The 12440-nt window shown below is 38.1% G+C and overlaps 1 protein-coding gene across 2 annotated transcripts; it reads left to right on the top strand.

Annotated features, from left to right (window-relative positions):
* The first annotated feature begins 3238 nt into the window (after window positions 1-3238).
* Window positions 3239-8797, top strand: CCL20 (C-C motif chemokine ligand 20). Of its 2 annotated transcripts, none has more exons than XM_001373394.4 (4): window positions 3239-3884; window positions 4592-4706; window positions 6895-6969; window positions 7818-8797. In XM_001373394.4, the coding sequence occupies exons 1-4, from the start codon at window positions 3803-3805 to the stop codon at window positions 7855-7857; spliced, it is 312 nt and encodes a 103-aa protein (XP_001373431.2). In that variant the 5' UTR covers window positions 3239-3802; the 3' UTR covers window positions 7858-8797. The 2 variants fall into 2 exon arrangements, with proteins under 2 accessions (XP_001373431.2, XP_007502210.1); XM_007502148.3 differs by having other exon boundaries at window positions 3240-3884; window positions 4595-4706.
* Window positions 8798-12440: the final 3643 nt, after the last annotated feature.

Genomic DNA, 12440 nt, shown 5'->3' with positions numbered 1-12440 from the left:
AAAGGAGCTTCTTAAGGAGAAAAAAAATCCTAAATTAGCAAAAAGGGAAAGGAGGAAGGGGCATGCAAAAGAATGGACCCAATATTTGGTTTTAAAAGATTACTCTATTACAACAATGAATAATATGGAAAAAGGTTTTGAGTGATAATACATGTATAACCCAGTGGAATTGCTTGTCAGCTCCAGAAGAGGGAGGGAGAGAACATGGAAAATATTTTTTTAAAAAATAAATGAATAAAATTATATTTTTTAAAAATGGATCCAGATGATAAAGAAGAAGCTGAAACATTCTGCTCTTCCTGACCCCCTCAGCTGGTGGTGTCTCCCCTTCAAAACAAACGAATAAACAAGCAAACAAAAAACCTTTATTTTGTATATTCTTGTTTATCTGCAGCCACCCCACCCAAAAGGAGTGTAAGTTTATTGAGGGAAGGGACAGTTATCATTTTTGTCTTTGTCACCTTAGCATCTAGCAGTATCTGGCATATACTAACCATTTAATAAATGCTTGTGGATAGATTTGATATACAGTAGACATTAAGGCTGAGTAAGGCAGCTTTTCTTCCAGTACTAGTCCCGTTTTTTTATTTGGCTTTTTGTGGTTTCCATTCCTTGTAGGTCTGGCACAATTTGGGATATTTTCTGTGAAAAAAAAATTAAGCAATCGCTTTACCAAAATATTAAGTCTGGGATTTCACAAACTGTTCTCAAATTTTAGAAAAATATTCCATTAAATTTTGAACATGACTTTTCCTTTCCCCTCCTTTTTTTCCCACATCTATACAGAAACTGACTGCTGATGACATAAAAGATGGAATTGCATTGGCCAATGCAAGAGTTACAAAAGCAAACCAAACCTCACCACCTACACTGAAAGTCAAGATGGGATGATGAAATCAAATTGAATCACTCATTTGAATACTGAAAGATGGAGCATGTGCTCAGAAGACCTTTCAGGCTCTTTATCAACTGAACAAATCAATTCTGTGCCAGGGAATGCTCCCTGGATTTGGATTCAGTAGGCTGACAAGTGAAACAGGATTCATTTCTAGTACTCTTTTACTTGATATTTCTCTATTACTGACATAGTTTCTCTGCACCTCAGTTTTGTCATCTGTAAAATGAAGGGGTTGGACTAGAAGAGCTCCAAGTTCCCTTCTATCTCTAAAGCTTCTCACACTTATGAATTATTGATCAAGAACTCTAGCGGGTGATTGAATGAGAAAAGAAGTGCCAAGTTTGGAGTAAGGACACTTCGCTTCTTTTCCTGATTTTTTTTCTCAAATTGCCCAGGTGATCTTGCATAGGCACTTTTTACCTGGGATTACAGGATTATAGCTAGGAAAGACTCTAGAAATCATCTAGCCCAGTACTCTCATTCCACAGAGGAGGAAGCTGAGATATAGGAAGTCCAAGTGGCCAGAATCACACTCAGGTGAGATGTAGGAGGGCCAAACTGTGATCCCTGCTTCTCTCTCTCCAAATCAAGAGCTTTCTCCACTTTCCTGTCTTTGGCTACCCAATGATAAAAGTATTAGATGGAAATAAATATAGATATGCAGCCACCACCACAATTCCTTCCCACAGAGGAGAAATGAAGAAGAAGAGTAATGGGAGAGAGGGACTACCATGTTAAAGTGTAAAGAGAAATCTCTCTCTCTTGAGTCAGAAGACCTCAGTTAAAACCCCACCTCTGGCACTATCTGTATGACCTTGGGCAAGTCACTTACCCCCCCCCACCCCCAGCTTTCTGTAAATCTTGGCTAAATTCCTACCTTCAACAAGAAACCTTTCTCAATCTTCCTTCATCTTCAAGCCTTCTTTCTGAGACTATCCCCCATCTACCCTCTTGTTTGTACATAGTTGTATGCAGTCTCCCCCACATTAGAATGTAAGCCCCTTGAAAGCAAAGACTATCTTTGCCTTTCTCTGTATCCCCAGCATTTAGCACAGAACTAGGCACATAGTTGCTGCTTAATAAATGCTAATTGACTTTTCATCCCTGGGCATCAGTTTCCTCAGATGTAAAATAAAAGGGTTAGACTAAGTGGCCCCTGCTGTCCTACCCAGCTCTGTCTATGTTTTATTTTCTTTTGGGAAAATAAACCAAGTGTGAGAAAGGAAGCATGGGCACAGCAGACTAAGTATTAGATCAGTAATGTAAAACTTTGAGAGAGGTAGGTAGAACCTACTTTATCTGTTTTTTTTTCCCCTTTATTCAAGACTCAGTTCAGGGGCTACCTCTTCCAAGAAGCCTTCCTTGAGCTCCTCAACTGAATGGAATCTTTCTAAGGAGAGGGAAAAAGACCTGGAATAACAAAGACACATGAACACAGGAAACATGATAAAAGAGAGACCCACACAGAAGAATAGCAAGAAAGATGGACTCAGACTTGCCCCAAAGGAGAGCACTGCCCAGGACAAACTGTTCTTATCAGAAAACTTTTAGTTGTGGGCAAATCTTCACTTGTCACTATTCACTGAAATTTTAATTATCAATCAAGAAACCATTTATTAATCTCCTGCTATATATTAGGTACCATTCAATCAACAAACATTTATGAACTCCCTATTATTGTACCACACACCAAGCTAAGTGCCAGGAAAATATGAAAATGAAATGAAAATCCCTCCCCTCCAGGAACTGCCAGCCTATCAGAGGAGATCACATTGCTCAAAATTCTTTAATTAGTATAGTCCTCAAACCTAGAGAGCCTTTCTCACAATCAGCCATAAAAGCCTAGGAAAGGGATGAAACAAGAACGATTCTCTGGGCTAGAGAACTGGAACATTTTGCAGGGTAGTTTGTACATTTGAAAAGAAATTGGGGACAGTTGGGTGGCTCAGTGGATTGAGAATCAGGCTTGGAGATGGAAGGTCCTGGGTTCAAATTTGGCCTCAGACACTTCCTAGCTGTGTGACCCTGGGCAAGTCACTTAACCCCCATTGCCTAGTCCTTACCACTCTTCTGCTTTAGTACCAATACATAGTATGATTCTAAGACGGAAGGCAAAGGTTTCAAATCAAACCAGCTAGGAATCTGATCCTTAGGCTCCATCAGCCCTACTGTGATCAGTTCAGCTCCCATGGTTTCCCTTTCCTACCCACAAGAATATTGGGAATCATTACAACAATATTTGAATATTTTCCCTTGGCCTTAGAATAGGACTCCAGGGTCCTCTGGCACCAATTCCAAGTGTGCTATGATCTAGAGAGCATTATGCAAGAGGTCATTGGACGTCACAGCACCTCCTCCTCCTTGAAAGCTTATAGAAAGCAAAGGAGGTAAAACAATGCTAGGCTGGTCTTGGAATGCTGAAATGTCACTGAGTGGGGTTGACCTTGCCTTTATCATCTCTATCTTATCCTCTGTTTACACAGAACAAACCACTGTGGTATAACCTAGCACTGAACTAGTCTAGTGTTTTTCTCTGGCACAGGGTGTAACTCCTTCCCCTCTTTGCACATCATCTCAGAAACATCTCACCTCAGCTAGAGGGTGTAAAACAGCTGTTTCTTCTTCTTCTTCTTTTTCCCTACCCTTAATGAACTGCCATATAATTTCTTTCCTGGGGAAAAGGAGGAAGATTTCCCTGAGTGCTTTTTTTATGACGACATTGGGGAGCAGGTTCATCTGTGAAGGGAAAACCCCATGGGAGAACACGCCTTCTGTGGACATTCCCAGCTAGCTCACAGACTATATAATCCAGCTTTTGCTCCCAGCTGTCAGATTGGGCTAGCTGGTGTTCCAGGGCACTCACACGAGCAGCAGGTCCCAACGGATTAGCACACAGAGTGGAAAATGGCCCAATTTGGCAGCAAGATCCTAATCTTGGCATTTTTGATGAAAGTCATGCTGCTCTGCCTCTCTGACAGGGCTCAAGGTGAGTGGCACTCATTCATTTTGCAAGGATGCTAGAACTCCTTTCTTGCAAGGAGCTCATTCTGAAAGACCATGACAGGTAAATCTCTGGGATGGAAAAGAGCAGGGGGAAGTGCCAGACTATGTTTTATTCTCTCCTGGGAAAATAATGCAAGTGTGGGAAAGGAAGCATGGGCACAGCAGGCTAAGTATGAGATCAATAATGTAAAACTTTGAGAGAGGTAGGTAGAACCTACTTTATCTGATTTTTTTTTCTTCATTCATTCTCAGTTCAGGGGCAACCTCTTCCAAGAAGCCTTCCTTGAGCTCCCCAGCTAAAAGTAATCTTTCCCTACTCAAAACTTCCCAGCCCCTTCCTTTGTCTTTGTCATAATTCATATTGATTTGTACTTTTTTAAATGTACATGTTGCATCCCTTCCTTGGTATATTACAGTCCCTCTAAGACTAAGGACTTTTCCTATGAGAAACCATTGAAGTTCATATTGGCAATAGCTGTAATAAGTGATCAAAGTACTGGCCGCGAGTAGCAAGGATGTAAAACAGTATTAACTGTTATGTCCAGAAAAGTCAGCGTAGCTAATCAGTGGCAGAAGCATTGAATGAGCCTAGCTCACTAGATGGACACCCTGGAGCTTTACTGTGTCTAGAATGTTGGCCAGAAGATGACTTCATTTCTAATGACTGATTTCCTCTTCTTCTCCTTTCAGCAGCTAGCAGCTTCGATTGCTGCCTTCAGTATATAGAACATCCTATCAACAGTAAATTCATCAAGGGCTATGCAGAACAGCGGTCCTATGAAGCCTGTGACATTGATGCCATCATGTAAGTGCTGAGGCGGGGCAGCCACCCTGGTGAAATGATGCATGTGCATTTGGAAATCTCTGGCACTCAGACAGAAAGATTGTGAAGGTCATCCTCATAAGCTTCCTTTAAGCAACTCTGTAAACAAATATAAAGTCAGTCAGTTCACGAGCATTTGGGTCCACTGTGTGCCAGGCACTGTGCGAAGTGCTGGGGATGCCAAAAATAGCAAAGGCAGTCCCTCAAGGAGGTCACAGTCTAACGGGGGAGAAGACAAATAGACAAATATGTACAGGCAAGTTACATATAGAATAAACAGCACCAGTGAACAGAAGGAGGGGACTAGAATTAAGAAGAATTGGGAGAGGCGTTGGGTAGAAGGTATCATTTTGGCTAGGACCTGACTAGGAAGCCAGGAGAACCAGGAGGCAAAGATGAGGACAGAGAGCATTCCAGGTGTGAGAGACTATCAAAGAATTTCCCACGTGTATGTATATTCTCTCTCTCTGTGTCTCTGTCTCTCTGTCTCTCTCTCTGTCTCTCTCTCTGTCTCCCTCTCTCCCTCTCTCTGTCTCTCTCTCCTCTCTCTCTCTCTCTCTCTCTCTCTCTCTCTCTCTCTCTCTCTCTCTCTCTCTCTCTCTCCCTCTCTCTGTCTCTCTCTCTCTCTCTCTCTCTCTCTCCCTCTCTCTCTCTCTCTCTCTCCCTCTCTCTCTTCTCTCTCTCTCTCTCTCCCTCTCCCTCTCCCTCTCTCTCTCTCTCTTTTCTCTCTCTCTCTCTCTCTCTTCTCTCTCTCTCTCTCTCTCTCTCCCCCTCTCTGTCTCTCTCTCTCTGTCTCTGTCTCTCTCCCTCATCTAAATATATAGATATCATCTCTCAATATATCCTATAACTAACTATATGTATCATCTATATATAGAGAGATTGTTTGCATATGTAGGTTGTTTGCTATACATCATTCATATGTATATGTATATGAATGATGTATAGCAAACCACACCCCTTTTTTTAGACAGGTGCACAAAGTCAATGTAGCATCCTGGGACAGAATGCTTAACTTAAATAGTTAGGAAGATCTGTATTCTAATTCTGTTTCTGGCATTTAGCCTCTGAGCTTCAGACAAATCTCAAAGACTTTTCCTTATAGTTTGTGGCGATCCATTGTGTAGGGACCCTCCACCAATGAATCTTAGCTTTTTGAAGAATTAAATGACAAGTCATTAGAATGTCATGGTCAGGAAAGCTAGCGGTAACATTATTATTTAGCCTTGTCCTCCTTCCCATGAATATTGTATGTGAAGAAATGGATGAATGTCAACACATGGTTTTGTTGCAATGTTTTATTGATGAGTTCTAAATTACAATTTTTTTTTAACCCTTACCTTCTGTCTTGGAGTCAATACTGAGTATTGGCTCCAAGGCAGAAGAGTAGTAAGGGCTAGGCAATGGGGGTCAAGTGACTTGCCCAGGGTCACACACCTGGCTAAATTACAATTCTAATAACCACTTCATGATGCATATTCATTGGAAATGTTAAGATATTAAAATATTTAGATAAAAATCTTTAATAGCTTAAGGATGCTCTAATATGATTATATACCATAAAATATAACTCAATATATGGTATATTTATATATTATGTAATAATCAATATGTTAATATATTTAGATATATATCCTTTTGCATATTCTTTAAGTACCTTTGTGAGGTATGTAATACAAATATTAATATTTTCAACTTAGAAATAAAGAAATTGAAGCTGAAGGGATGTCTGACAATCTGGTTGGTAGAGAGAACCTTAAAAACCATTTAGTCCATTTATAGCTAAACAAACATTCTTCTAAAACATACCTGGCAAATGGCTGTTAACCCTTTACCTGTTGACAATGGGGGAAAGTAGCTTTTCTGATGGAATTTAGGGTCCTTCCCACGAAATTAAGATGGCTAACAAATAATGTGGCATGCCATGCTGACCATCATAAGTAGTACCAGAATGGGGAGGGGAGAATGCTCTTCTAAAACTTGGGATCCAGTGCATTTCCAGTTATGCAAACATAGCTATGGTTCCCTTTCTATTAATAATATGTCTAATAAGGGATTATTTTCATTTTGTGAAAACAATAGAATGTTAAATATGTGAAATAAAGCCATTTTCTTGAAAATATGAGAATGCTCAAAACTTAAAATAAGCGATGTCTTTTTTCCTCTCCAGATTTTATACCAGAAAACACGTCGTGTGTGCTAATCCAAAGGAAACATGGGTGAAAAATGTCCTTAGGATTTTGAGGTATTGAGATATACAATTTATGAGCCTGTTTCTCAATGAATGTGAATGGGTAGAGAGTATTCTCTTTTGTCATTCTGATTTTGGGGAGTTCCTCTTCAGTCAGCTGCTTAAAATCTAACTTTTTAAATCAGGAAATGAGGCTATTTTAGTTCCAGAGTTCTTTCTGACCCATTTCCCCATCCCCATCCTACTGGGAGCAAAATATTACTTTTAGATTTACTTAAATATCATTCTTGTTTTTAGTTTAGTTCCAATATGGCATATTAGAATCCTTCCTTTCCTTAATAGGGAGGTGATCATGATCCTATAATTCTCCTTGCTATGGTCTATGAATGTTCAGTCATTTTTCAGTTGTGTCCAACTCTCCATGAGCCCAGTTGGGTTTGTTTTTTTTTGGCAAAGATACTGAAGTGGTTTGCCATTTCCTTCTCCAGTTCATTTTTCTTCTTTAGCTCATTTTATAGATGAAGAAACCAAGACAGAGTTAAGTGACTTGCCCAGGATCACATAACTAGTGTCTGTGGCCAGATTGGAACTCAGGAAAATAAGTCTTCCTGACTCCAGGCCCAGCACTCTATCTACTTTACTACCTACCTGATCTATAATGGGGGCTATTCCTTAACAACTTTTTATAGACAAGACATTGATTTGTTAATTGTTTGAATATCTAGAAATAGCAATAGATCCAGGGAAAGGGGATTTGGTGACCCATAAAAGGAACAAGGGAAAGAGAATTTGATGATTCATAAAAATAAAGCTTCATTGATGGAAAGTCATCACTGTGATTGTTGGCAATAACCATCTGCTTGCTTTACTGAGTGTCTCTCTCTCTTTTTTTTAAAAAATAGTTCCAGACTCAAGAAGATGTCAAAGAAATCCCTTTTCTGATTTGGCACTGAAAAAAGCCTCACAGTCCAAAGGACCTAAACTCGATTGGAATTTCAACTCACACATCATTGTGTGCTTGTCATCCACTTAACCTGACTATCATTGGATCTATCCAATTAGTGAAGTTGATTCATATTGCATCATAGTTTTGCTTTTTTGAGCATTATATAAAAACCTGACTTTTTCATTTTATTGTATTTATAGAGTTTATGTGTCTATTAAATGTTTTGCATTTAAAACTTTTCAAAACCTACCCCTAACTTATTTCCAGTCTTACCTAGTCTGCAGTTTTCATACTCTGTGGTCTACAGGCTGTTTCTCATGCCTGGAATCCAATTCTTCCTCACTTCCACTACTTGGAAACTCTAAGTTCCCATTGAAAACTGAATCAAAGGCACTTTCTAAATGAAGGTCATCTTAAGCCCTCCAGAAGCTATTGCCTCCTCTTCCCCAAAATACATTGTATTTATTTTTCATAAGTTTTTTATATACTTGTATACATACATGTTATCTTCCTTAATAGAATGTAAGTCTTGAGGGCTCGGGCTCTTTTCCAGCACCTAGCACAATAGCTGGCACATAGTAGGTGTTTAATAAGCTTTTTGATATAGCAGTGAGAGTAATTATTATTGTTGTTTAATATTCAATTATTTGAAGGATTGAAATACTGTTATTATCTATTATTTGGTGAAAGCATTTTGAATCATTTTATTTGTATAGTTTATTCTAAATCTATGTTTTATTATTCAATGTTTGACTATTTCCTGTAGAAAAAATGCAAAAACTGTTGATATTACCAATAAAAGAAGGAACCAAAAATTCAATGGTCAGTGACTTTTTTACTAAATTATTTATTCAAGTATCTACCACATAGAGATAATGGAAAAAAAATTAGTAAATTATCATTATAGTCAAAATACTGACATACTGACATACTGACATTCACTATTCTTTAATCATAGATGCCATTTTTCTTTCTTTTTTCTTCCTTCCTTCCTTCCTTCCTTCCTTTCTCTTTCTTTCTTTCTTTCTTTCTTTCTTTCTTTCTTTCTTTCTTTCTTTCTTTCTTTCTTTCTTTCTTTCTTTCTTTCTTTCTTTCTTTCTTTCTTTTTCTTTCTTTCTTTCTTAAAACCCTTACCTTTTGTCTTAGAATCAATGTTGTGTACTGATTTTAAGGGAAAAAAGGATCAATAAGTACTAGGCAATGAAGATTAAGTGATTTATCAGGGTCACACAGCTAGCAAGTGTCTGAGGCCAGAATGGAACCCAGAACCTATCTTGTGGCCAGGCTCTCAATCCACTGAACCACCTCACTGTCTGCTCACCTCTATACCCCCCCCTTAATTTCTGTACTCCATTGTCATGGAAAATTTTGAGTGAAAAAAATCATTCCACTTTTTAAATAAAGATAGTTGTCACACATTCAAATTCATTATGTAAGAATTATAATAGAATACTTTTTATTTATTTTTTTTAATTTGGTCAATTTTGAACATTATTCCCTAGTTACAAAAATCATTTTCTATTCCTCCCTCCCCACCCCCCTCTCCTCCCTTCCTGTAGCAGACTCACAATTCCACTGGATGTTACATGTGTCCTTGACCAGAATCCATTTCCATATTGTTGGTATTTGCACTAGGATGTTCATTCAGAGAATAGAATACTTTTGATGAAAGCCATCCAAACTAGAAATTAGAAACATTTCTTTATCGCAAGATTTGGTGTCTTATTTTTATTAATATGTCAAAATTAGCTTTAAGAACATTCTGTGCATTTAGAGTTTATCTAAGTATTGACTATTACTTTGGAAAATCTTCCAGTTTGTCTTCCTGCCAAAGTCAGGGACCTCCTTATAGAAATGTGAGATGCTTCCTACAGTAAAAATTCCCAATTGTTCCCTTAAGTAGTCTCTAAAATGAAATTAATTCTTAATTCTGGATTCAAAGTTTAACTAGTCCAAAGATCAGAGATCTTAGTAATCTCAGTCATTTGTAACATAACAAAAAGCTATTTTTTTTTAAAAATTCTGAAGTGACTGAAATAAATTACAAAAAGTATACTTGTGCCTGTATACCTTAGTCAATAGGAGAGCCCCTTTGGCATCCACTGAGAGCCTATTTAGATAATTTATGTACAATTCTAACAAGTTAAGTTATTTGGTTTCTTAATTGGTCCTGGAATCAGAAGGATTTGAGTTCAGATCTATCCTCAGACATTTACTTCGATGTGTGACTCTGATCAAGTCACTTAACCTCTATCTTGCCCCAGGTTCCTCACCTATAAAAGGGAAGATAATAATAGCCCATGGTTGTTGTAAGGAAAACATGAAGCAACATTTTAAAATCAGTCTTCAAATCTTAAAGAGCTGTCATCATCATCATCATCATCATCATCATCATCATCATCATCATCATCAAATATAGAAATAGCCTGATACAGGTCAATGTCCTGGCAGTGGAATTGATGTGGGAGAAACAACCACATTTGTAGCAGGGTTTCACCCCAAGAATGGGAAACTGAAACTCTATTTAGTCCAGAAGAAAGAAAAGAATTTTATTTGAAGAAAAAGTGGTTTGTGGTGGTATAATAGTTGGTGGAATAGTCTGGGGGCTAAACAGGTAGCTTTGGGGCTGATGGATAAGTGGAGAGGCTAGTAGAGTCTCTTTGAAGCTGATAGTGTGGAGCAACAGCTCTGCTATAGAGTGGCAGCTTCCATTGTAGAGGGACAGCTTCCACATCCTGTGGATCAGGGTTGCCATATTTATTGGGTTCTGGTAGCTTAGCACCTCCATTTCCAAACTCAGGCAGAGGTATGCTTTAGGGTTTGTTGCTATAGGGAATAAGGAGCATGTGCAAGATTGGGGGATTGTTCTGGAATGTCAAAGTTCCCAGCACACAGGTTGCATGGTTCTCCATGGTCCACCTTGTCATTATTTGTCAAGGGAGGTCTTGCCTCCCTTCTAGAGCGGGAACATGGGGGCGGGGGGAGGGATGTGGTACATTGGAGGACCATTATAGGTAATTAATTATTTCTAAGAGCACTAAGTCGATTCCTTGTATAGAATGTTACAGATTCAGTACAAAGAGTGGATAATTGAACAATTTACAATTCATGCCTGACTAATGCTGAAACTACAGATTTTTTAATTGATCTTTTACCAGTGTTAACTGGTGAAAAAATGCAAGATTTCAGAGTCTGAGGGTCCTGTACCTATTACTGCTCCTTATTACCCCCTGTCAGCCCACACCAGAATGTCAGAAGTGAGAGCTGAAGGCTTAAGAATCCAAAATTGGAATGGCATGTCTTAAAAAGTAGAGTTTAGCAGTTTGGGACCATTTAGCACAGTGGCAAACATCTTTATGCCTCAATGACACCTCAAAGTATAGCTATCATACACAGACCAATAAATTAGTTGGTGTTTGTGATGACCTAGAATCATCAAGAAATGGTTAAATTGTGTTTAGAAACTTATACTTTAAAAAGTAGAAAAATATTTAATAAGATCTAGAAATATTTTATCTGAAATTCTTTAAATAAGCATTTATTTTGTTATTAAAGTTTATGGTATGAAATTTTATATTTGGGATGGCTCAAATCAGAAAAAAAATCCAGGATAACTTTTACCTCCCTCCTTTCAGAGTTGACTAGATAATTGCCATCTTAGTCTTTTATTCTGTTTTCTACCTTTCTTTAACTTATTTTCCCTTTTAATGATTTTTTTCTTCTCTATCAATGTTTTACTTAATGTCATTCATTCATCTCCAAAGTCTTGCAATCCCTTCTTGCCTTTAACCAAATAGACTGGTTGTCTCTTTTTTCTTTTTCAGTTGAGACTGCTATTTGGATAAGGAAAGAAAGAGGAATATTAGTAAGTTTTTTGTAGACTAAAGTATTTGAGATTGGATCTATGATTTCATTGCTTTAGTAAACTCCTTGTCCCAATGCAGGCCAGAATGTTTCTGTATATGTATATATTCTCTGCCTTCCGTTAGCAGTTCTTAGTTACTTAAAGTCATGTGAGCTAGGGTTTACATAGCCAATATCTGTTAGAGGCAGAACTTGAACTCAAGTCTTCCTAGTTGGAAGTGATCTTATTAGTCACTGTTTCATGCTACCTCTATATATGGGAAAGAAAAAAAGATCAATAAAGATCAGTGACTTTCAGTTTGCACTGGGTTGGTGAAGACTAAGGATAGTTGGTTAAGGGAAAGAAAACTGGGTAAGTTTTAAGCTTATAATATACAAGAGTCTTTGGTTCTGATTTTGGGGACTAACGATAGTGGATATTAAGAATAAAATTGGACTAGGCATGCTAAGAGTGGCAGATCTCTTGACCCGAGGAATTCTGCTTTGTAGGGGGGTAGAGCTAATTGGATATCCACATTTTGAGCATTTATATGATGAACGTGGGGGCTACCAGATTGCCAGAGAAGGTCAGATGAGACTTGGTCAGTAAAGGAGCAGGTCAACGTTTCTTGAAAGGTAAACCCGTAAATAATTTGAATTTGGAATCCATTCATTCCTGTGAAATGATAAGTGTAAGTATTTGGGGGTATCCAAGCCCCAGTTAGAAGTCATCTAT

This window comes from Monodelphis domestica, chromosome 8, assembly GCF_027887165.1.
Source record: "Monodelphis domestica isolate mMonDom1 chromosome 8, mMonDom1.pri, whole genome shotgun sequence".
NCBI classification, from domain to species: domain Eukaryota; kingdom Metazoa; phylum Chordata; class Mammalia; order Didelphimorphia; family Didelphidae; genus Monodelphis; species Monodelphis domestica.
The sequence above is the reverse complement of the archived record's forward strand: the minus strand, read 5'-3'. Positions and strand labels throughout refer to the sequence as shown.